Source organism: Haliotis rubra, unplaced genomic scaffold (assembly GCF_003918875.1).
Source record: "Haliotis rubra isolate DU_JTF1 unplaced genomic scaffold, ASM391887v1 Scf643, whole genome shotgun sequence".
In the NCBI taxonomy this organism is placed as follows: domain Eukaryota; kingdom Metazoa; phylum Mollusca; class Gastropoda; order Lepetellida; family Haliotidae; genus Haliotis; species Haliotis rubra.
The window spans coordinates 433,469-460,977 of NW_025767350.1; the positions used below are offsets into that span (position 1 = coordinate 433,469).

Here is a 27,509-nt window from a genome sequence, read left to right on the forward strand (position 1 = left end):
GCGCTGCAGTGGCCTAGCACTTGTCGGAGAAAAACAGAAACGGAAGATATTGCCAATCAATCAATCAGCCACATTCGCAATACAGAAATTCTTTGTCAGTCTGGATAGATCGCGATGACCTCGTAGTTATACAGGTGTCCTCTATGTTGCAGAACTCTGCAACAAGGTAAGCTTTTGCATCGATGGGCGTGAAGTATGTGACAACATTATTTCCGTGTAAATTATTGACAGGAGTGAAAAGCATTCAACATGTTCAAGAAACATTTATTTTTGTTATATTTCAACCTAGGTGATACTGTAACTGATGTTGTGATAATATTCAATGATGTGGTGCACTTATTTCTAGGCAGATGGTTTTTGTTTTGTGTTTTCATAATGATAATGTGTCATCAAGACAAGAGCTAGAATTTTATCATTGACAGATCTCGTCATTTCCTTTATATGGTTCTGTTTATTTACTGCATTAGACTATTTCTGATCTTTTGATCTGATCCATGGATCCACAAGATTGTGGTGTGAACGCACAAGATAATGTGGATTGTTTGATGAATTATCATGCTTAATAGGGATCAATGTGAGTAGTTCTTTCTCTGACATGAAACTGTGAACAATGCTAAATGTAGCTGAGGGCACTGAAGGTGCCATTTCTCAATGTCGAGATGCATGTACCCTAGAAAATATAGGAATACGGAACAGTACATGGAAATGGTAGACAAGTCCATATTTTTCAACTCAAAACCGATATTGGTTCATGTTGTTGTGGTGACTTGCCTAATCACCAGTCTTGCTAATTATGGGTGCATTGTGGATAATGCTGTGCTTCTTGTAATGCATAAGAGTTGCTGTATGTACTGAGGCAATGGGGTAGCCAAATGGTTAAAGCGTTTACGTGTCAAAGACCTGGGTTCTATTCCTAACATGGGTACTGATATTGGTTCCTGTTGTTGTGGTGACTTGCCTAATCACTTGTCTTGCTAATTATGGGTGCATTGTGGATAATGCTGTGCTTCTTGTAATGCATAAGAGTTGCTGTATGTACTGAGGCAATGGGGTAGCCAAATGGTTAAAGCGTTTACGTGTCCGAAGACCTGGGTTCTGTTCCTAACATGGGTACAAAGTGTAAAGCCCGCTGCTGTGATATTGTTGGAATATTGCTAAAAGCGGCATAAAACCATACTCAGTCCCTACTGTATGTATGCCACTGATTCTCATACAGCAGAAAGACGGTTCTGATCAGAGTTAAGGAACAGGATATGCACAATGTAGAATGGATTCATCCTTGGGAACCCCATCAACCTAAATATTACAGGGACATGTCAAACAGGCAGTGGCCTCATTGTTTTGAAATCATCACCAGTTTCAGCAGAGACCATATATAAATTCCTGTACGAGACTGATAATGGCAGATGTTTCAATCCTTTGCCTAAAGTAAAGTTCTGTGCATATGTGTTATTGTTCACAACTCATATATCCTAAATATGTTAAATCCACTGACTGCCATACATGGTGAAATCCATATTTTACTCTTATAAAAATCGGGGCGGTCGGGTAGCCTAGTGGATACAGCATTCGCTCTTCAAGCCAAAGACCCGGGTTCAATTCCCCATATGGGTAACACGTGTGAAGCCCATTTCTGGTGGTGCTGGAATATTGCTAAAAGCGACGTAAAACCATACTCACTCACATTTATTATGTTTATGAAAATCACATAGTCAGATATTGTTTAGGGAGTATTTTGGTCTGTGTCAGGCAAAGACAGGGTTTATGTACTTCTTATTTGTAATATGCTTGTGGTGGTAATAGTCACGGACTTGAATGTTTATGTTGATAATTAATCGGAGCTGTCAGTTTGATTAACACAATGATTAATAATCCATCATTATTGAATTTTTCCTCATGAAAATGAATAGTATGACATGATCCATTTGATTCGGTCGTCTGATAAATTTGTCTTTGCATATTGTAGCTATGGATCTGTTAGATGTGATGGCTGTCATTTATAATTTTTAATGTGAACATGGTGAAGATTGATCATGTAACTGAATATTTGATCAATCTCTCTGCCACTACAAGCTTGAGCTTATTAAGCTTGGCTATCTAAATTATAATCAGAGTAATGTTTTTCATGTTGAATGAGTCAGTAGGACATTTCTCGTCATCCTTCTCTGTAGACTTACACATGACTTCAGGTAGTCTGTCATACAGACTCTGAAGCAAATATATCCAAGAACGCCCACGCATGTCTAGAAAATGTGGCAAGTCTAGATTTCCACAACTTCTGAAAATGAAGAAAGTCTCTGGGCTCCTTTTTATTGTATTTATAATTTTAATTTAAGAACTTTTATTTTCTCTAAAATATGTTCATTTCAGAGACTAGCTGTTAGTCTAGACTTCAGGCTGTATGTTATGATTACAAGTAATCATAGTTATGTTGATCATGTTGATGGAAGGACCAATAGTGATTACTCACTTTTATGTCATTAGCTCTATTCATATGTCACCATAAAGTACATGGTGTGTGGGACCGAGGCACTCCTGATTCTTTATAACAGCAAGTTGACAGCAATAATGCCTCGAAGCAAGTGATGTCAGTATGGTTAAATATTGACTGCTTTTACGTGTTTAATAACTCTGTTTCATAGTGTGTATCATTATTGTAGCCTTGGGACTAAACCAAAGGTGGGGTGGTCATTTCATGTTTTTGAAAGATATAGACAGAGCTACAGATAATTTATGTACTCACTTGTGTTCATCTCATTTGGGTATCCTAATTTTCAATAAATAAATTGTATTCACCTCGCTCAAACTGAATTGGGTATTTTGCCATTTTCGTTTAATTTAAAAAATATAATAAAGTTTAAATGTTAGTGTTTGTTATCATGGTTATTGGAAACAATAAGAAAGACTGCAAGTTGTCAAGTTCATGTCCTGAAACAGAACCTCTCAATATACCTCAGTTATTTTATCTATCCACTGGTATGCAAGTTAAGATTCGACGTTTTTGTGTGTATGCCTGTAAGATCAAATTTATCGAGTATTTACAAAAATTCAAGCGTACTTGTATGCAATGGAGTTAGAGGGAATTGAGTTTTCATATAAATATTTGTGTAATTTACGCAGATACGCAGCTTATCTGTACCTCTGTATAGATAATGATATTTTGACTTAATGGTTTGAAGAATCAGCATTTGGTAGTCATCATGGCCATTCCCTGATATGATCACAGTGACTTACAGGAAACTGTTTATAATAAAATAACAAACTGATGGATATAACAAACTGTATTGGCTTTCTTTATTGTCCAAGCCTCTTCATGTACATTTTAGTCGAAATGCATTTAAGAACTAAGTGGTTATATCAAACAAAATAGTAGGAGTCTCTTTGAGTTCGTTATCAGTAAAGTTTGTTGTATATAGGATTCAATGCTATGCAATACTAAGTGCCCAAGCCAAGCAAGTTGGGAAAATAGTATTTCCTTAAAAATTGGGAGTTTCTCTAAGTTGTTATTTGGCTTATTTCAGGGATATTTTAACATTTTATTGTAGCATTAGCAATCAAAGTAGCAATGTAAATTAAGTGTTCAAGGCTTAGTAACATTGGTCCTGTTAAAAGTAAACATGGAAAGATGCAAGGCACCATTACTAAGCTATAGGAATTGGGAATCGCTACTAACTGTTGCTCCAGCTTAAAGTATTGATCTAGATAAAATGGGGTGGTGTGTTACTGTTACCCAAGCGGTTAAAGCAATCGTTTCTCATGCCCAGGACCTGGGTTCTGTAAGGCATATTTCTGGGATCCTTCTGTATAATATTGCTGGAGTATTGCTAAAATGTATACATATCTCTGAAAACAGGTAAATCACATTCTCAGCTGAAATTATTAATTTGATCAAAGCAAAGCAACAATATGGTTGCAATTTTGAGTAATGGTAAAGTGATGGATTTTAAAATCAAGTGATTGAAAAGATTGACCATGTAAACATTGTGCTACATTTCATTTAACTTATAATATATTTTGTAGGTGTCCAGATGTATGCTTTAGTTATAAGTCCCCTAAAAAGAAATAAAGTGTTTAAAATAATACATTAAGCCCTAAAAAATTGAAACCGGTTTACCGTGGTTTACATTGTGATATGGTCATGTTCGTGTAACAGTGTATGACGTGTATGTAAAATGAGTTTTTATTCAACAATTAGTGTTTTGAAAATTATCACAGACTGACATTTTAAGACACTGAGTTATATATCATGTTAAGCAGGAAATACTCTGTAAACATGGTGGGAGTTTATTGAAGGAGCATTTACCATGTTATCTTTAGCATGTGTAAGTAATGTTTCCTTTTAACAAGGGATTATGTTTTCTTCAAGGTTATTTAACATGTTTAACACATATCTTACTATTATTATTGATATAAATGGACAAGGTCCTCACAATTTTAAAAAGCCAATTATCTTTAACAATGTTTTGCTAATGACCTGAGAAATTGGCATGATTAGTATTCAGAAGCACATTTTAATATACATTGTATTTGTTTTAGCTTAGTTGTTTAGGTGGCAAAATTAAATGCTGTCAGTTTAGCTTTTTCAGCATGATATGTTTTACATTTTACAGTATCAATGACAACATGTACATAACTAAGCTTCAGTTCAATATATTCAGTGATTGGAATGATTGTGTTCCATGCATTTGATCAGTTGTCATGGTTACGGCTGTTACTAACTCAAACTGTATTGCTTCATGAATTCAATTTGTTATTCACGGTCACTGGAATGGAATATTCATGCATTTTGTAAAAGAATGTTTTTGCCTGAATTTGGTATTATTTAGCAAAGTGGAATATGCAAAATGACATGTATCCAAGCGTGAGATGATAGTAATCTTATGTATTAATTTGACAGTAATGCGGTCACTTGTCATTGTTGTGATGAATTATCACAGTCAACATGGTCCAAACAGGTTAAAGAATGTATTTTGTTATTGTTTCATGGAATATAATGAATAACACATCAGCTTCTGTCTTATTATTGTATTCGTTACCCAATGTGGGTGTTCATTGTGGAGTATTTGTTATATGCATAATATCCACCTCATAGTGGATTCATTGCAGCCCTAGTAACTATTACCTTTTGTTTGATTGTTCGTATTTGCCCTTTTTATCACTGTTTATATATTTCATATTCATGAACAAAACTCGGAATATAAAATGAAATTACATTCACATTGTATTTGTGAAGACCATGATAAGCATCACTAATACGGCATGTTACCTTCACCCCTTGTTTGTTTTACACCCCTTTAGCAATATTTAAGCTCTGATATTAGTCTGTAAAGAATCAAGCCTGAACCAGGCAATCCGGTGACTAACATCATGAGCATTAATCTACCTAATTTAGATACAATACAACATCAACCACGTCGGCAAGCCTGTCCTTGTCACCTTGTTAGTTGCCTCTTGCAACTAGCAAGGGCTGCTGAAGATCAATTCTAAGCCATATCTTCTTGAGTCTTGAGTCTCACCATCTGTTGACTTGATACTGATACAAGTTAGCAAGCCTGACCACCCAATCCTGTTAGTCGCCTCATATGACAAGCATGGGTTACTGAAGATCAATTCTTACCCGGATCTTCGCGGATCAAATAAATAAAGAATACATTGATAAAAACAAGTAATCAGCAAATCCTTATCAGCAAACAAAAATTCTAAGAGTCAAAAAGAAATTATTTTTATTTATTGATTGTGTCTTTTGTGTGTTCAGATCGACCACAATGGGGAAGCAGGACAACTCCTCCGAGAAAGACACAGAGAACTATGTGGACATCGCAGACTTTGTCATGGAGGTGGAGAGGTTCTCCAAGCTCATCGAACCTTTCGCCTTTGTCCTCTTCGCAGTAGATGATGTTAGAAGGTTGGTACTACGCAGAGAGGAAACTTCATAACTGGAATTGCATCATATTGTAAAAGAAAAAGAAACATCTTGAGTGGATACTTAGGCATTGCTGTCATCACATTTTTCTATGAAGTATGAGAGTTTAGTGCTGAACTTACTGCATCAGCATATGATGGATGAGTGACTGATTTTAACTTTCAGTTCAGCTCCTGTTAGGACTGTCTATCGATATAGATTATCGAGTTCGATAATCGTTAACTTTTTCCATGATATTAAACAAAGTATTCATGAATAAATGTTCGTATTTCGTTAAATGCTTGTTTTGCCTGAATATGGCCTTATGTCATTGTGATAAGTGCTTTGGATTTAAACACGTCTAAAGGATTTTTTTTTCTCCAATGTCCACATATAGGGCCAAACTAGTTTCTGGTGGACTTTTGGATTTGTAATGCATAATGTATATGGTGTAACATGCTTATCTGTATGTAGTGAAATATTGTTTTGTGTCTAATTTGTAACCCAGTTATATGTTCAATTGTTGCTCAGATGGAAGTTGCCGGGTGTGTCAGTGGCCTTATGGTTGATCTCACTGTTGTCCTGCTTGATTCTCACTCAAGGTAAGGCTCCTCATCAATTCGATGTGCATCCTCCACTGAGGTCCGACCCGTGAAGATCCGGGTTAGAATTGGTCTTCGGCAACCCATGCTTGTCGTAAGAGGCGACTAACGGGGTCGGGAGATCAGGCTCACTGACTTGGTTGACACATGTCATCGCAGAGCTACAGATAACTTTTGGGGCCATTGAGTTATGTACTCACTTGTGTTCATCTCAACTGGGTATCCTGATTTTCTTTTGAGTAACCAAATAAATTGTACTCACCTCACTCAAACTCAACTGGATATTTTGCCATTTTCCATTTATTGTAATGTAAAAATGTCATAAAATTTAAATGTTACTGTTTGTTATTTATATTTGATCTGTAATATGAGAAACGATAAGAAAGACTGCAAGTTGTCAAGTTCATGACCTGAAACAGAACCTCTTCAGTTATTTTATCTATCCACCTGTACGCAAGCTTAGATTTGACATGTTTTTGTGTACGCATGTAAGATCACATTCATTGAGTATTTACAAAAATTCAAGCGTACTTGTACGCAATAGACTTAATAGGAATTGAGTTTTCACATAAATATTTGTGTAATTTACGCAGATATGCAGCTTATCTGTACCTCTGTCATCGAATCCCAGTTGTGTAGATCGATGCTCATGCTGTTGATCACTGGATTGTCTGGTCTAGACTGGTTTTTTTACAGACCTCTGCCATATGGCTGGAATATTGCCTAGTGTGGCTATTTACAGCAAACAAACAATACACTGAGGTCCATGGCTTGTCATAAGATGTGATTAAATGGATCAGGTGGTCTTGGTGACTTAGTTGAAAGTCACATTGCCCTACTTGTGTGGATTGATTTTCATAATGTGAGTCACTGGATTGTCTGGTCAAGCTCAATCATTTGCAGACCATAATCATGTAGTATATTCCTGAATGCAAATTTACAAGTAATATTGATCATGTTGGTGTTGTAAGAAAGGTAGGTTAAACTCTGCAACTTTGATGTTTTCAGGAGCGATGTTCGTTTTGATTGCCTTCCTGGTGATGCTCATAGCCGCTGCGTGTCTTTTCCAAGTCCACACCCGCATCCTGGACAAGATCCTCCCAGACACACGGAGGGTCAACTTCTATGCTAGCGACGAGGAGAACAACACCCTACACACTGTCCGCGAGTTCCGATACAGGTGAGGCAGGCAGAATTATAGTGAGTGAGTGAGTTTTACACCGCTTTTAGCCATATCGCCAGCGGGGGACACCAGAAATGGGCTTCACACATTGTAACCATGTGGGAATCAAACCCGGGTCTTCAGTGTGACAAGCGAACGCTTTAACCACTAGGCTACCCCGTCGCCCCCAGTATCATAGTAACGTCACTTGACACTAAAGTATTCTCCCATCTTTGTTGCATTTCAGTCATGATATGATGTATATTATATTATTATTATGCTTGATTTGCACTGGGTGTTTTTGCACATTTTCTTTTAAGTGATTAATAATGTGAATTTATATATGGATCTGTTAAGAATGTCATCCAAACCAGTATATCAGCTTGTATATTGCTTATTCTATAATTATAACATGGAATAAATCAAAGACTCAAGGATTAGGAATGTGGATGAATGCGTATGCAGTATTACTGGTACACTCGCATTTGAAATGCTAATGAATTCATATCAAAAGGTGTTTTTCGAAATCATACATATTTATATTTTTTTGCAAAGTTAACAATAACATGATGAAATAATGAAATTCAAAAGTTATTAAATTGATAAAATGTATTATACACAAATTGTGCACAGAGCAATATCAAACAGAATGGAGAATGAAGTAGTATGAACTATGTTGGAGAGGTTTTGAACAGGTCCAATTTTTTTCAGGTTCATAACAAACTACAGATAAAAGAACACATATTGTGGTATCAGTTGCAAAACATGAACATTACTGTTCGTTCAGTTCTTGTTTAGACCCGTGAAGATCCAGGTTAGAATTGATCTTCAGTAACCCATGCTTGTCGTAAGAGGCAACTAACGGAATCTGGTGGTCAGGCTCACTGACTTGGTTGACACATGTCACCATATACCAATTGCATAGATCGATGCTCATGGTGTTGATCACTGGATTGTCTGGTCCAGACTCGATTATTTACAGACCATCGCCATAACTGGAATATTGCTGAGAGCAGCGTTAAACAACAAATCAATAAGTTGTTTTTTAACGTCGCAGTCATCAATTATCCAGTGAGAGAGCCTGACCACCCAATCCCGTTAGTCTTCTTATGACAAGTATGGGCTGCTTTAGATCATTTCTAACCTGGACCTTCACAGGTTGAAGCACAACTACATTATTATCCCCCGAACGCGTTTTGCGGGGGGTATTAAAATGGTGTCCGTCCGTGCGTGCGTGCGTCCGTCCGTCTGTCTGTGCACTTTTGTCTTTTCCGGAGCAGAACTCTAAAACCGTTCACTATTTCTTCACCAAACTTGGCACATAGATAGATCTGGTGGTGTACTGGTGCCTTTTGGTAGTTTTGGAATTCTGAATAAAATATATTTTTGGCGTTTCCATGGCAACAAGTTTGACTTAGACTGAAATTGGGGGTAGTGCTCTTTTCCGGAGCAGAACTCTAAAACCGTTCACTATTTCTTCACCAAACTTGGCACATGGATTGGTCTGGCGGTGTACTGGTACCTTTTGGTAGTTTTGGATTTCTGAATAATATATTTTTGGCATTTCCATGGCAACAAGCTTGACTAAAACTGAAATTAGTGGTAGTGCTCTTTTCCGGAGCAGAACTCTAAAACCGTTCAATGTTTCTTCACCAAACTTGGCACATACATATATCTGGTGGTGTACTGGTGCCTTTTGGTAGTTTTGGAATTCTGAATAAAATATTTTCGCGTTTCCATGACAACAAGTTTCACTTTGACTGAAATTGGTAATAGTGCTCTTTTCCGGAGCAGAACTTTAAAAACCTTTCAATACTCTCCTTCCACTTTTCTATATACACACCTAAATATTTGACATAATCATGACTCATAGACATAATCATGAAGAGTATTTTGCCATTGCGGGGTATATTGATGACTTTGTCTTCTTGTTTTGTACTCCAAAAGTTCATCCAATACCCATCACTGATGATTGAATGTGGTCCCTTATCTTGCAGCCTGATACAGATGCATGACTTTGTGGTGAAGTGTAATGAGTACCTGGCATACTTCTATGCTCTTCTCAAGTGGGACTACACCGTCCCAGCCATCATGTGAGTAACGTACATTTGTAATCATGATAATCATCATAATTATCATATTTGATCCAAAGAACCAATCGCAGTAAAATATTCCCTCATAGGATTAAATTCCCAGTTCATGTCAGTAGAACTGTTTGCTGGTATCTAGAAGTAGTGATTAAATATTAAAAAATAGTTGTTAATGGATAACAACTTACATTACGTCAATAACAGTGACAGAATCTGCATTGAAATGTTGCTAAATGCAGTCAACCAGAAGCTGTTATCCACAAGGTTGTATCACGGTAAATAAGATCAAGGCTTCATATAGCATTGATTTGTAAACAAGACTGACTTGACTGACACATTGTGCCAGTATCAATAACCAGAAATCTTTGGCACATTGTGCCCATGTGGGGAATCGAACCTACGAGCCAACGCTTTAACCACTAGGCTACCCCACCGCCTCTTGCCCACAAGAAGACCAAAACAGAGGATGAAGCATTCATGTTAATGCTTCTTCCTTAAGTGGCATTAAGAAGCTGGTATGCTTCACTTAACATTTTTCGATAAACATCATAACTGCACAGATTATAGAGGAGGTGCCAAGTGTTATGTTTTTGGTCTGATTGTTACCACGATTACCAAATTTCAGACCAAATATGCCAGTACAGCCAATATGATCAGGTGATAAACACACATGACCAGTACAGGGGTGGAAATAACCCATTGCCCGACGTCCGAGTCCAGTGTTTTTCTCTTTCGGGCAAGCAAATTTGTATATCACACTGTACCAGTGTCCAGTTGACTTGCCAATGTTAATTATGTTGTTTATTTAAAAAATCAGCAAGAAAACTGTCGGTATAGTGGACAAATTATCAGGGCAAGTGACTTTACATGTGCCACTGTACCGGAGTACACTGTCAGTGTTAAAGTTATTTCCAACCCTGCAGTAGCTTTGATGAGTACCGGTAATTGAGAATACTAATCCATGTCATGTTTTCATCTGCTGTCATCCTCTCTCTATATTGAAGTATTGCCTTCCCACACATTGTGAACTTATGTGAAATGTTGTTCAGTGGCATGAGAAAAGTAGTATTTCATGTGTCTTTAAGAAACCAGTTTCAGTTGATAATGCTGTGAGTTTTGTGCCATCTAGAGTTATGTCCCCTACATGTTTGTTCAGACCTGTTTAGTGGTGTATGTATATAGTTACATACTGTTCAACCCATTTCAGCTTCCATGCAGAGTTGAGTGTGCTCATCCTTTCCCTAGTGGTCTTCCCGCGGCTCGGTGGATCTGTTTCATTTTGGTCATGTGGTTCTTCTGTGGCCACAAAGACACCGTCAGTCGTGAGTATCTTCCTAGTTTCATGTTTTTTGTCCTTATTTTTGTTGTTTAGCGCTGGACTCAGCAATATTCCTGCTATATGACAGCAATATTCCAACTATATGACAGCAATATTCCAGCTATATGACAGCAATCTGTGAACAACCGAGTCTGGACCAGACTATCCAGTGATCAACAGCATGAGCACCGCTCTACGCATTTGGGATACGATGACATGTGTCAACCAAGTCAGCGAGCCTGACCACCCCGGTCCAATTAGTCACCTAGGACAAGCATGAGTTACTGAAGATCAATTCTAACCTGGATCTTCACGGGTCTATGGCTTAAGAACATGATCAACCAAGTATGTCAATGCTTTTCTTGTAAATGTGATGACATTGGTTGTCTACCAGTTATTGTAAACCAAAAGTCACTGTGTTCTTTATTCTGATTGGTTGAAAAACATGATCGAATGGTATTTCATTCCCGGAAATTGTAAGACTATTTGCTGTGTATTAATATGTTCAAATGCCGCACACAATTGTATTGTTGCGTCGTCAGCAGTGGTGACGTCATTCAAATCATATTGTGACGTAAAGTCGGAATGACGTCACAAATGAGCAGTTCCAGATGCTACCATAAGAACCAGCTGAAACGGCCGGCTAATGACACTTCACTGCTGTACCCGTACTCCGATGTCAATGAGTGCAGACAGTAAAACCCATGTGGGCCTTTTGCTTTACTTTTGTGTTTACAATGTCAATAAACTAATAAACATCATGTGTTGGCCAGTTTCAGGGTGTTATTGAGTATTTGAAGCACAGGAATATTTCATTTGAAACCTCTGGCAAACGCTGTCAGTTCCAAATGAATTCCCGTGCTTCAAATACTCAATAACACCCGGAAATTGGCCAACACATGATGTTTATCTCCTAAATATAATACTAGCAGCTCATTATTCTGGAACTAGAATTACACTATTTGTTGATGTGCTCCATTCCAGTTCTCCAGAGCCAGTGGACATTTCTGCAGAACATAGCAAACGGCAAGCCCTGCTCTGGAGTGGCATCAAACACTCATGAAGCACAGAGCACTGCCGTCAACCCATCCGAATCTCAGTCAAAGGTTGGTTTGTTTGTTTGTTTGTTTAACACCCTACTCAGCAATATTCCAGGTATATTACATCAGTCTGTAAATAATCAAGCATAGACCTGACAATCACAAGTCAGTGAGCCTGACCACCTGATCCCGTTAGTTGCCTTTTATGGCCAGCATGGGTTGCTGACTCTGGTCAAATGGAACCCGGACTCAATATACACCAGAAGACAGAATAAAGATGTTTATACCTCTGGCATAAGTAGAAGTAAGACAATGAGATTATTAAACTACAACATGTATTTTTGCTTAATTATTTTGCTGTGTCGTCGAATATCTTTGACACAATTCAACTGCCAAACTTGAAATTTGTGTTCATTTGCAGCTTGAACTATTTCCTTTTCCACATTTTGGATTTCATTGACAGTAACCTTGGTAGCTAAAATGTGTAAAAAGTATGACTGCTCAACACAAGTATTTAGTAAATATTTCCTCAGTCACTTTTCAAGGTCTCTCATTTGATCTACCAATCTGACCTTCATGACGAATATTGAGCATATGCGGGGCAGCTGGATATTGAACAGTAGTACGTAAAAGAAACTTTGCTGGAACTCATCTGAACTCTTTCGTTACATTTCATAATGGTTTTTAGAAACTTTGCTGGAAGTCATCTGAACAAATTCATTACCTTTCGTAATGATTTTTACCTAATTCCCCAAAACAGATATTTTGGTCAATATTAGTGGATTATACCTTGTGCTTTACAGATGTTTAGTTTTTAATGAATCTTGTTCTGTCTGCCTTCAGGGAAGCAGTGAGACAACCTCTAGTGGTGATGTTACAGATTCTCCTGACAAAGATGAGGTGTATGATGTGAGTAAAGAGAACTTGCTTTACTGTCTGTTCCAGCTTTGAATATATCCAGTGTAAAACAAATCTCCTTTTTCATCATGAATGTTTTAAACCAGGTTTCCATCAAGACATTGTTTTAAAAGCGAAAGTGAGTTGTGATTGGTACGCTCAACTTCCCAGCGTAGACACCTGATTGGATAAAAAGCCAACCAAGGGAGGTAATAAAATGATCGGCTTGAGCCGTAGATGCATCCAGGGTATAGTGGAGATTTATCGGGACGTATACCCTGGAGATTATCGAGGATCTGAACATCCAGTATATAACAAATCTCCTATTTTTCCTTATCCTGACTCATGCTCTTTTGCTTGTCTCCTTCCTCTTGCGAACATAGTGGAACACTTGTATCTCCCTAATTGAAGTTCCCTTCAATGTAAAATCACTAATTAGTACACCACGAGTTACCTCCCTTCCACAAGCTCGGGAACGAGGGCGCCACCCCTACCCATGTGCCTCACTCTCTCCTTCTTAAGCCCAGTGAGCTGGACGTGAGAGCGCTGCCAGTCTCCCGACACACTATATCCTTTTGATTATATTTAGTTAGTTACCTCGTATAGAGATCTATAGAGGTTTAGCTAGTATCTTTCAACAATTATATATTGATATTTAGTCGTGTTTCTACTGTTTATGCACGGGCGCCAGCGTGCTGTTGCAGTGGATTACGTTGATAAAAATTCTGTACTGTTGCACATTACGTTTTTATTCTGCTGCTGATCCGCATTTAATATGCCCTAGCTGTACTGCGCCATGTTTCATGTGATTCACGTTGCAGTTGCGATACTAATTTATCCAATTCTACCTTTAATAAATAATTGCTTGCGTTTGAGACGCGCAGCAGATAGAGTCACGTATGCAGAGTCTAGCATGACTGATACACCTGAACCCCTCGCCAGTCTACTGCTGTTGGTCGACCCCCCTCCGTCTGGGTTTCCGCTAGAATGGTGGAGAGCGTGGGGCGTAGTCCGCCCGCCTCAAGAAGCGTCCTACTTCCCCAGACATCCCTTCGTCGCACTGAGGGGTATTCAGCGAAGTCTACTAGAACTTTCTCTCGGCGAGATTGTTCTCATCATGAGATTTGGGCCTGTATGATGATCAGCAGCCGATCATCATTCCTGATGTACATCAAAGAATGACTGATGTCGGCAACAGTGATGTCAGCGCAGATCAACATTCGATGATCTTCCTGAGGGTCCCGTCGCTACCCAACACTCAACGCAGACTTCGCACCCCAGGGCAGCGTCGACCTCTGAGGGAATTCAACGAAGTCTACTAGGACTTTCTCAACCGAGATTGTTCCAGCCGCTGAACTTGGCCTCTCACGATGATCAGCCGATCATCATCTCGGCGAGTATGAGACAAGTAGCGCCGGTGACAGCAGCTACAATGACATCAGCAGAGATCGTCATGCAGCCTGATGTCTCTACACTGATGTCAGACGACTTACCTGAGGGCCCCACCACTAACAGCGCAGAGATGGCACCGACTACTCGCGTGCAGACCATCCCAGACGAAGCTACTACGGCAAATCATGGTCGTGATGGAGGTCACTACAGACTGGAGAAGCAGCCAGCCCAGAGTAATGCAGCCTTCAAGGCTCCAACTTAGACAACACTCTAGAGGCACCTCCAGTCAAACGTAGCAGCCAAGACGATGCAGCCTTCGCGAAGGAAGTCGCCGCAGACCACCTTGACGGCGGACCCAGATGTACAGCTTCTTGGCGAAGGCCCAGCGGCGGATAGATCATCACATTCCTCGGCTTCATCCTTAGATGCAGACTCAGCCACCAGACCTCACGGAAGCCTTCGCTAAGCTCAAATCGCCGTTCCCCAGCACCGAGCGCAGGGAAGCCCCATGGCGCTTCATGGCGTTACGGTGAAGGCGTTAAGGCCGAAGGCATTCGCTGCACTTTCGGGAAGGACACCCGAATATAGATCGCCATTTAACAGAGTCAAGGGACTACTCAGAGCTTCGCCCGAAGCTGTCAATAGTCTCCGATCTCCTCGTACATCACCACATCGACGCCTTCACAGGTTACCACACAAGTCTGCACACAAGTCTACATCACCTTCCTAGAGTGGCAGTACGACGCAGACATACCTGATGAAGGAAGACGACGCCAGATGCTATCACCCTACCTCCGATCGACCATTGCTGCGGTAGCACAGAATCTAGACATAGCATCCCATAAAGCCACAAAAAGTTCAGACACCATAATTGCCGAACTTTCACTATCAGAAGTTTTCCACAACATGGACCCCTTCTTCAAGGCTTAAAGACATCGATGAAAACTACAAGTTGATCATCGATATCAACAATAAGAACTACAATGTCGTAAATTGGTTCAGTTGAATCCATGACCCAGACGTGATGTTCGTTGGCCTAAATAGATCTAGAACGATCATTGAGACACTTATCACCAGATTTAAGTAACCACGACTTCTGAAAATGATAAGATGATCCACTTCGGCCCTACTTATGCAGAACCAGCAAGTCCCAGGCAGCCTCCAGCGAAGAGCTAGAGCCTCACCAGCTACAAGGGACGTCGAGGAGTAGCGCTTACCGACCCCACATCCTGTTAAACACAGAGGCCATTCGTAGCAAAGCAAAGCTCTTATATATATATATATATTCCTAATCGGACTTTGATTCGATACCTTCGCCCGAAGGTCGCGAAGGCTAAGTGGCTCCAAGTCTACTTCACCAGTAGATCTAGAAGGGATACTTCAGAGCTTCGTGAAGTCTCCGGCGCTTCACCGAGGAAGTCTCCTCCAAGGTCTCCATATACTAGCCACTTTCGTCATATATAGCTACTCCTCAGTCCGTTCAAGACATCGCGCCAAGTTGTCTATCAACTGTATGCCAGATGCCGATCTATAAGCCTCTGGCGAAGACAATTGCACAGGCTATTTACAACACAGAAACGTCGCTGTATTAATTTGTCAACGACGCTTCATAGATCTTCACAGAAATCAACTATTCCGTATAAATTGCTAGTATATGCAATCCCGGACGACGATACGATTATCTACATGCGTGACCATTACGCGATATCTGCAGACAATTCAATATCGAAATTGAACAGCAGCCTTGTTACAGCGTGAGTATAACTCATAATCGTCAACATTTCTGAGAAGAAATATGTACAACAAATTCAGCTTTAATTTCTACAATTATGACGATACATTCATGTATACAGTCTACAAGCTGACAACTTACAAGTTATTGTACCTTTATATATAAAGAAGTCGGAATTATATTCAAAACTGAAGTACTTTCCACGACAGCCAGGAAAATAACCTACCCAGCATTAATATTACAGAGCAAGGTATTTTGCGCCGGCCTTCGCTTAGCGTTTACCATTAATCCTCGAAACACGTGGTCACTTTCGGGTAACTTCGGAAGTTACGATGAAGACCGATGATTGTTCTAATATCAACGACGGCACTATATTATACAAGGTTCCTTTTCCTGCTACACCGGTGACACTCAGGCGGGTACTCTACAGAATCAAAATGCCTTATTCTGATTGGACCCCGATGAACAACGCCTACACAGAGGTCGAGCATAGTTCACAGTTCAAGACATAGGTTGCAAGTGACAACTTTATATCAATGAACGAGCAAGCCTCCTTACAGCCCAGTTAACCTGAACCTTCATGATTAGGCTGCTTTCTTCAGGTTAGAGACCTCCCCTGTCAAGTTTAGACAAGGGCACAGCAGTCAGGCGATTTTACATAAAGTTCATCGAGGACACAAACTCCCGGTTGTGCACATACATCGTCAAGGACATCGCAACCATTTACCTAGACGACGCGATACAAGTGGATCGAAATCCACAGCGTTTCAGACTACACCTGAATTTCATCATCAAGCTACTAACACAACTAGATGGTTAGTAAACCTACTAAGTTTCTGTTTGGAGAATAAACGGAAGTTTCACATACCAACTTGGGGATATGAATATAGTGCTACAACACCTCACAAGTGAGGTTTATGAACATGCCTGGATGACATACTTGGACTCCATGATACGATGATGCTATCAGCTGGCCAGCAAGAGCACTGTAAATTTATCTCCACCAAACCAAACAGGAAGAAAATATACAACAGATTTTTTCCTCTATCATCAACTTCGCGAGTGTAGTCTCACGTACTATATCTCCGTTTGGATCAGAACTGTCATACTACGTGCATACAAGACAGATGGACCTAATCCGACCTCCATGAGCTTTAATACTCTTGATTTTAGAGCCCTAACTTCTACAATTTCATCTACACAAATGTTATTTGAAATAATGGAGGGTTTATTACTGTAGATCCGATATGGTGGTTGCCAACCATTATCTGAGAGATATCACCACCGAGGACATCTCAGGTATCCACCAATTGATCCCATGGTCCTTGCACAACAGTTGACAGTTCCTCGAGAAGATAAGTCAATCTTACAGATTTTTACTTATCTTATAACAGTACTAAATAGCTTCATGCTATATATAATTTGCTTAAGCTCGTTTTTATCATCACAGTGGTTACATGATAAATGCATTAGCTAACAAACTCTACAGAGTTTTTTTTGGCTATTATATAATGAGCTTAAGTCAAGTATATTTTAAGCATAGTACTATACTCATATTGTAAAAATACATTAGCTAACAAACTCTCACGGAGTTTTATTATTATATAGGTAGCTTAAGCTCATTCATATCTTAAGCTCAGTACTATGTTTATATCATATAACTATATTAGCTAACAAACTCTAAAGAGCTTTTGCTATTTGGCTTAAGTTTCATCATATCTTAAGCAATATGGTTACATTATAACATGTATTAGCTAACAAACTCTATGGAGTTTTTGCTATTATATATGTAACTTAAGCTTATTCATATCTTAAGCGCAGTACTATGTTTATATATATAGGTATATTAGCTATCAAAACTCTAAAAGAGTTTTTGCTATTATATATTATTGGGCTTAAGTTTTCATCATATTTTAAGCTTTATGGTTACATTATATCATGTATTAGCTAACAAACTCTCACGGAGTTTTTGCTATACATATGTAGCTTAAGGTTTCTTCATATCTTAAGCTCAATACTATGTTGATACCATATAAGTATATTAGCTATTAAAACTCTAAAAGGTTTTTGCTATTATATATTTAGCTTAAGGTTTACTTCATATCTTAAGCTCAATACTAGGTCTAAATCAACATAATAAAATGTATTAGCTATCAAACTCTAATGGAGTTTTACTATTATATATATATAGCTTAAGTTTAATCATATCTTAAGCTCAGTACTATGTTTATAACATAAAAGTATATTAGTTAATAAACTCTAAGGAGTTTTTGCTATATACATTTAGCTTAAGTCTAATCATATCTTAAGCTTAGTACTATGGTTACATTATAAATCTATTAGCTAATAAGCTCTACAGAGTTTTTGGCTATTGTATATGTAGCTTAAGTTAATTATATCTTAAGCACAGTACTATACTCATATTGTAAAATATATTAGCTAACAAACTTTACTAAGTTTGGCTATTATATATGTAGCTTAAGTTAATTATATCTTAAGCACAGTACTATACTCATATTGTAAAAATATATTAGCTAACAAACTATACTAAGTTTGGCTATTATATATGTAGCTTAAGTTAATTATATCTTAAGCACAGTATTATACTCATATTGTAAAAATATATTAGCTAACAAACTCTACTAAGTTTGGCTATTATATATGTAGCTTAAGATAATTATATCTTAAGCACAATACTATACTCATATTGTAAAAATGTATTAGCTAACAAACTCTACAAAGTTTGCTGTTATATATATAGCTAAGCTTATTCATATCTTAAGCTCAGCACTGTCTATATCATATAAATATTTTAACTAACAAACCCTAAAGAGGTTTGTTATTATATAATTAGCTTAAAATTAATCATATTTTAAGCTTAGTGCTATGTTTATATCTTAAAGTATTTTAGCTAACAAACTCTAAGGAGTTTATACTAGCATATTAACAAGCTTAAGTCTATTAGTCTTAAGCATTGTATTAATATTATATATACTTATCATAATAAGTACATTGTAATAACCTCTATATGGCAGCTGATAAGCTGGCAGCAGGAATTCATCAGTTCAATGCCTTTATGAAGTTCTCATAGGGTTATTACAATCATCACAGTTCAAATCACTAATTATTAAAATCCAAAGTATTATATATTCCCACCTCCGCTCTGTTGGATTCTACAAGCAAAAGAGCATGAGTCAGGATAAGGAAAAATATGTAATTTTTTGAGTAAAATTGATATTTTATACTTATCCTGACTCATGAGTCAACCCTCCCATCCTCCCAAATAACACTTTGGATTTCCTGTAAATTCAAATGTTGGGCTCAGTATATGAGGGAGAGTGAGGCACATGGGTAGAGGTGAAGCCCTGGTTCAGCTTGTGGAAGGGAGGTAACTTCGTGGTGTACTAATTGGTGATTTTACATTGAAGGGAACTTCAATTAGGGAGATACAAGTGTTCCACTATGTTAAGCAGAGAGGAAGGAGACAAGCAAAAGAGCATGAGTCAGGATAAATAAGTATAAAATATCAATTTTACTCAAAAATTACATTTTGTTGATTTTCGCCCAGCCAGCAACAAGAAACTTTCACTGAAATATCATTAAACCAAATGTGTGCTTGTGGCATCATGTCAAGTTATCTCCCCTTAAGTTGGTAATGACCTAGTTTCTACGTTAAGGATCCAAACCGAATACGTGGTTCATACTGACAAACCATCACATTCTTCACAGTGAACCTTCGTAGCCTAGTGGATAAAACCGCCAAGCTAGTAAGCGAAGGGTTGCAGGTTTGAAACCAGGCATAGCACAAGATATTGGAAGTTTTCAATAATGTGATATTTTACAATCATATTCAGTAATATCAAGACAAAGATAGTATAAGCAAAATAAAGTCAAGGGCTATTCCTCAGAAAATCCCCAGGATTTCTGGGAGAATGCCTGCGAAACTGCCTGTTGAGGTTTACTCGGGAAAAGGAGAACCTATCGAGACAATACAGTGACGTCACTGGAAGTTTATAAACCACAGTCACTGTATAACAGATTTTCTTTTTGAGGTGACTGAGTTATAATACAATATACAAGTTACAATATATCGCAAGTACAAACCTGTTTGTGCATTTGAAATGTGGTACAAATCTGATGGTACACATATGTAGCGTATTTGATTACAAATGTTGATACAAAACTGTGTACACCTTCCAAGCCAGAAGTGTTGCACTGATGAGGTCTTACTGTCTATGTCTTCAAAGTGTCCATATCATTTACAGGAAGATCTGGATGAGAACACGGTAGAGTTGGACGGGGACCACCTCACTAGACTAGAACCGGCGCCGTCTAAACCTGGTATGGTTGCCAGGCTCCTGGAACTCAAACGGCGTCGGCAACAGCTCGCCAGTGGTGAGTTGGCACAACTCCTGATCATATTGACATATTCTTTTGTTTTAGGGACAGTAGTGGCTTTACGGAAAAAAATTCATCTGTTACATGTTTATTTCTTTTCCTATGATGATGTCAGAAAGGATTTTTTATTTTTGGCAATAGTTCTCAAAATGAATAAATAAGCCATGTTTATCATGTTTATACTGTTGTGACGGCTGATTCACAGCATGTGTTTCTTTTTCAGAAAACTGTTTCACATGCAAAGTGTCTTTCTCATCATTTTTGAAAAGAAGGGTAAGTACATTCTTTATTTCCTTTACAAAAGATAAACTTAGTCTGATCGTGTGAGCTTTTGGGTAGCCTAGTGGTTAAAGCATTCATGCTTTCATGCATTGTCATGCCAAAGACCCGGGTTCGATTCCCCACTTGGGTACAATGTGCGAACCCCAGTACTGGCCTCCAAAGCCAAGATATTGCTGGAACGTTGCCAATTAAACTCATACAGTTCCTCAATGGTCTGAGGTGCATCCTTGTTGGTTTCAGCCATGTGACCTTAACATTGCAGGACTTCCTCTCTAATTATGCTGACTTGATGTGATGTAACTGATCTGCAAAATTCACTCCTGTTTTCTGAATACGCCATCGATGTTTCTTTTAGAGCGTGAAACACTCTCATTCATATGAGATGTTAGTGATTGTGTTTTAGAGTATGAAACAATCACATTCACATCAGATCTTAGTGATTGTATTGTAGAGTGTAGAACAATCACATTTAAATCAAGGGCAGTGTGGTATCATAGTGGTTAAAGCGCCTGCTCGTCATGCGGAAGACCGGGTTCGATTCCCCACAAGGGTACAATGTGTGAAGCCCATTTGTAGTGTCCCCGGCCATGATATTGCTGGATTATTGCTAAAAGTGACGTAAAACCATAATCAATAACTCACTCACATTAAAATCAGATCTTAGTGATTGTATTTTAGAGTGTGGAACAAACTCATTCAAATCAGCCGGTTGAGCAAGGTTTATGCCAGACATGCACACCTTCTAGTTTTGTAAACTTTATTATTGGCCAAAAGGTCTTTTCTCTTGTACAACTTGAATAGACAATAGTCATGATCTGAGAGTTGGTTGTTTCCTGTGTCTTGCCTATGGACACAGTATTAATCTAAGTGAAATGCTTCCGTTGCAGTACTACTGCCGGCACTGTGGGAACCACTTCTGCAACAAGTGCTGCAACCAGAAGGTCCCTAGATCCGTGTTTGGAGCTACGTGTAAGTCCTGACTTGATGATGTCCTCGTGTACAAAATCATTGTTAAAAGAGATGGAAACTTTGTTCCCTGTGAAGATGCCAGAGCAGATTAGATTCGCTCAAGTCCCTTACTTGGTGGTTGTGCCAGGTTGTGGGTGTTGGGTGGATGAAATATGTGCAACCTGGCATATTATTATGTGTGCCTTGATGACATGGATTGATGTTCACACAGTTGACCACTAGCTTTACACAGACCGGTTCCTGGTTCATTAGGGGCAGTGGGGTAGCCTAGTGGTTAAAGCGTTCTCTCGTCCCGCCAAAGACCCGGGTTCGATTCCCCACATGAGTACAATATGTGAAGCCCATTTCTGGTGTCCCCCTCCGTGATATTGCTGGAATATTGCTAAAAGCGTCGTAAAACAAACTCACCCACTCACTCCTGGTTCATTACTGTTATGTAGCTGGAATTTGCTGTCTCATCATCTCGACCAACAAATCCAGCATGAGCATCGATCTAACCAATTGGGATGCGATGACAACCAAGTCAGCTAGCCTGACCACCCGATCCCATTAGTTGCCTCTTATATCAAGCATATCTAACCCGGATCTTCACGAGTATATCAGTATTTGAGGGTGAATCAGTCAATGTTATGGACTCTTTCAAGCTTAGTTTCTAAATTGATACACTGACAAGGCTTGTTTGTATGCTATATTCTGTTGAAAAAGGCAGGGAAATTTTTGTTTCTTTAGAGAAAAGCAGTTATTGTGATCTTGAGTGTTACACTCAGCTGGGCAGACCACTGACGGTAGATATAAGTGTTTCATGTTAGTTTTTATCTTTTTCAGCTCCTGCGGCCCAGACTGAGACTGTGATTGTCTGCAATACTTGTCATGAGCTTCTCACGAAAAAGGACAAAGACAAGGTCAGTTGATGACCTTGACATTTGTTACAAGGTCAGCAAATGACCTTGACATCAAGGATAAGGTCAATGACCCTGACCTTTGACAATCAGATGAAAAAATAAGAGACCAAGAAGGTTGGAGGAAGAATTTCAATTTGGTCTTGAGTGTTCATTTTCACTGATCATTTTCAAGCGTGAGGATTTAGTATATGTAAGGCTTGTTTAAAAAATCATTTGCTAGAAGTTTTCATTACTAAAATGAAATGAGAAACGGGTAGGTAATATGTTTTTAGAACAAGTGCATCCAGACTAAAATCATTTTGTTTTTCCCCCCCTTGTCAGTGTTACATTTTCCTTGTCTTGTTCTGAAATGTCCTGAGTGAAAACCTGTTATTCTGTCATAAAACAACCTAATGGTGTGTGCTAGTCAGCAAGCAAGTAAGATTATAAAACCTCTTCAAATCGTATCATGATGTTCATATATGACAACCAAATCCAATGTACATTTTAAACATCATTCTTTACATTTCTAAGCCTGCTTGTTAAATTGAAAACTTTGAAACTTTATGTACTTTTAATTTGTTATTATATGCCTTGTTTTTAATTTGATCTTTTAACCTATTTATAATGCTTGTTTTTAAGTTATGTAACCCGGTCAATGTATTATGTGCCATGTGGAATCTAGTGTTGCACGCAGTTTGCTTTCCTGCTCTGTGTTCATCAACATTTTATCATATCATATATGTTTCAGATAGTTGAAGCTAAACAACATTTTATCATGTAGATATTAATCTTGACAATTTTAATGCAAAGCAATGAAATTTTAGGCATGCCATTTAGCATATTCTTATAATTATACAATCATGTTGGACCAATGTTGCACAATTCTTTGACCATGTCAAAAGACCAAAGATCAGTTTGTTTGTTGGGAGTCATGAGCCCATGATATTTCCTTTGACTTATGAAAGCAGCGTTGGGGGCATGTACTTCGATGAAGAATGATGTGGAGGTGTATGAATATAACTATAACTTACAGTGGTGTACGTTCTAGCAGTATCTAGCAGTTTTAAGGTTGATAGTTGCCCTATGGTGATGCAAATGATTTGTGAGACATGATTTGCCCTACATTTAAGGAATTGTCCTGCATTATGGAATTGTCCTTGACCTACATTTAAGGAATTGTTCTTGACCTACATTCATGGAGATGTCCATGACCTACATTTAGGGAATTGTTCTTGACCTACATTCATGGAGATGTCCATGACCTACATTTAGGGAATTGTTCTTGACCTATATTCATGGAGATGGCCATGACCTACATTCATGGAGATGTCCAATTGTCCATGACCAATGTTCAAGGAGATATCCACAACCTAGGCCAAGTGGACATGTACTTCCCTCAGTACAGGTAGCAGTGTCAGGATCAGGACTTGCTTGTTAGGGAAGTTGTTTGTTGGGAAAGTGGGGTTATCTTTGTTTTTCTGCCATGTTTTCTACCTTAAATTCTTCAGTTGTTGCTTACATAGGATATTTGATTAGTATATAGATGCAGTGTTGAAATTAAGGGGGTGCTTGGAGCCCTTGATTTTTCTCCTGTGATATTATATTTTAGGGTACCTGAATGGGTACTTCCTGCTTCTGACAACTGTTTTCCCATTGAAACTATTTATTGCACTCTTATCAATGATGATCTGGCTGTCTGTGGCTGGCCTTTTAGTGGACAGTTCTGGCCCACTTGTTGACCCTTTGTATGTCTGGTTGGTCACTTGGTGTTCATGATGATGATGATGATGATAATGCTATTACCAGGCAGTATTTGAGGCTCAGTGCAATGGTAGCCAGCCTGTTCATGCATACATATAGCAAATGTTCTGTGTTGGAGATGCATGAGATTGTATTATTCTGTGAATCCAAGAGACAAGTATCAATTCAAGCAAACTGGGAATAAAATGTGAATCTGTTTTATTGTCAGAAAGGCTGGAAATCTTATGTTTCGATCAACTTTGAAGAAAACAAGTCATACATGATCTGTTTAATATCAGCAATGACATAGTTATCTCCCTTTCAATGATCGGCTGCCAAGAGCTTTGGATTTTTGAGGGTGAAATTTTAAGAAAGACCTTGACATTTGTGATTGAATCCATACAAACCCAAATATCACAGAAAGGAAGAAACAATCCTCACGACCATAATGAGGCTCTACAAAGAAATACTTGTTTCCAGTTACCAAAATGATCAACCTTTTCACATGCAGTTCAAAATATCCAAAAACAAATGTATATGTCCATTAAAGAGATTCTGCCCCTCCTGACATATCTGTTAACACCCAGGATGCAGAAAGACAGATATGTTCTCATAATAATGACTTTAGTAAATGATAGATGATTTCCAGGTCACCTTTCAGCATATTCAGGTTCTGTAGCCATAACAGTTTATTTACTGTGAAAAATAACATTGGCGATCCAAGCCAGGAATTTCAAACCATCATTTATCAATCTTGATGCATCTCTTGTACACCAGATTTCAAATCAGGAAATTAGAAACCAACTTGTGTTAATTCATGCAAACTATGTCTGTCGACCATGTTGCATTTTTTGTAATGTCAGTGTGAGGTAGTCACGTGTGATAGAATTTGTGTTCTACATCATCCAGCCATTTTGGCGTCGGTCACCAACAGATATAACTTGCTGTTACTGCCAATATTTTTATGGTGCTCTGATAGCTAGGAAACAAATGCTTAGAGAATCATCAGTGTCTTTCTGTAAGAATATAATAATCACAATGCTGTAATCACAAATGTGTCCAGGTTTGCAAACTTAAAAACAAATGAGTAATAATTGGAACATTTTTGGTGGAATGAAGACTAAAGTTCTTTTACTACTCTAACCTGATTTATTCATGGGCATTTCTCCTTAGCAATAACATTTTTCATATTTTGGTTTATTCAAATTGTTTCAAAATACTACAACAGATTTTTAAGGACTGAGGTCATTGAGAAAAGTTCCAAAATATGGAAGGTGAGGATTTCTTTATGATGAGGAACACGACATTTCCGAGTATATTCTTACTCCTTCATCAGGGGCGGTGGGGTAGCCTAGTGGTTAAAGCCGAAGACCCGGGTTCGATTCCCATCATGGGTACAATGTGTGAAGCCCATTTCTGGTGTCCCCCGCTGTGATATTGCTGGAATATTGCTAAAAAGCAGCGTAAAACCATACTCACTCACTCACTCCTTCATCACCTAATGATGATATCCAAAAATTCTCACCTGTAACATGTATCACTTCTGAATGCTATTCGGGGCGGTGGGTAGCCCAGTGGTTAAAGCGTTCACATGTCACCCCGAAGACCAAGGTTTGATTCCCAATTTCTAGTGTCCCCTGCCGTGATATTGCTGGAAATTTGCTAAAAGCAGTGTAGGACTAAACTCACTCACTCACTCTGAATATTGTTCAAAGAATTCCAAAATGTGGCCAATTCTTCTGAAACCATCTATTGTTTGCTCTGGATAAACTCGACCCAATTGACCATAAGTTTCAAATCATTCTGAAGCCATACCATGAACACTGTCAGGAGTCGTTGGCTTCATCCTGATCATCAATATTGTATATCAGTTGTGTTACATGTTTTCTTTGTTTAGCTCATGTTGATTACCTGTGATTCAACCGATTATTCTGTGGAAGGTTGTGCCGATCCGCTCAACGCCAGTGACGTTATTGAAAGTTAATGATATTGCATATGCCTATTTTCTGAGTCACAGTACTCTGTGATCTTTTGGTTACGCTCCTAGGCCAAGTTTCACAAAGCTATTGTAGCGCTACGACTGTCATACCTCCTATATTGTAACATAGACTTACGATGGTCGTACCACTATGACAGCTTTGTGAAACAGGGCCCTGCTGCTCGAGGTATGAGACTGGGACCGGAGACCATAGTTACCAGCAGCTACTATTTTTATCACCTTTGTTCTTGTCTTTGAGAAGAATGTTTGTTTTTGACCAAATCTTCATACAGAATTTAGGATTTCAATAAAACATTTTTTGCTTTTGGAACCATCTACTCATTTATATTCTCTCATATAACATGGAGGAAGTATTTTGGAAATGTTTCTGTAACTGTTTCCATGGAGATTACAACTGTTCTAAAGTGTTACATTTGCAGTTATGAATCAAAACCTTCTCTTTCCTCCTGAACTGTAATTATTGCAGTATGATACTTTAATATCCTCTATGTTATGATTGATTACTTTTTGTTTTTTCGGGGGACTCTTTTGATGGAGTTAAATATATTCAAAACTAAATATCTGTTTTGCGGCTTGTGTATATTTCGCATATTTCTGTTGAAATATGAATTTTCATCAGAGCATAGTTTTTAGCATGTTTTTTTAATACAAACTGTTCACATATATTTCAAATCTACCGAGCCTAATTTATTTTAGCTTTTCGATATTCTGGATTAGTTTTCCAACATTAAATGAAAAGAAAGAGAAGATGAAAATAGAACTGTTTAATATGATGATGCAGATCTGTGGTTCAGCAGATGTTTAACGAAGATGCAAATCTTAACTGGTATTTTCTGTTGAACATATGTACCAGTTGATAAATTCCATAAATCTGTAAATTAACAGTTTCTTTGAGAAAACAGCTAGTACAGAGGAACATTCACAATGTAACATTATCCAAATGGTAGGGTTACATATATGCAATATATGCAACAAATTGTTTGATTTTACATAAACAACTTATTGTTGGTCGACAATATTGTTTTGTTTTGTAACCATGGCAACAATGATCTGTTTCATTTGAAACAAATACAGTCATCCCTCGCCATACCACGGGTCTTGG

General features: G+C 38.3%; 1 protein-coding gene across 1 annotated transcript; it reads left to right on the forward strand.

Moving 5' to 3' along the window:
* Positions 1-25,519, forward strand: LOC124256908 (protrudin-like). Its single transcript, XM_046690878.1, is given in 13 exon segments — positions 1-166; positions 5,756-5,905; positions 6,434-6,504; positions 7,513-7,684; positions 9,664-9,759; positions 10,964-11,063; positions 11,066-11,078; positions 12,059-12,180; positions 12,958-13,023; positions 20,401-20,530; positions 20,757-20,806; positions 21,703-21,784; positions 22,610-25,519. Coding segments are annotated over 13 exon segments (1,161 nt in total). The 5' UTR covers positions 1-143; the 3' UTR covers positions 22,696-25,519.
* Positions 25,520-27,509: the final 1,990 nt, after the last annotated feature.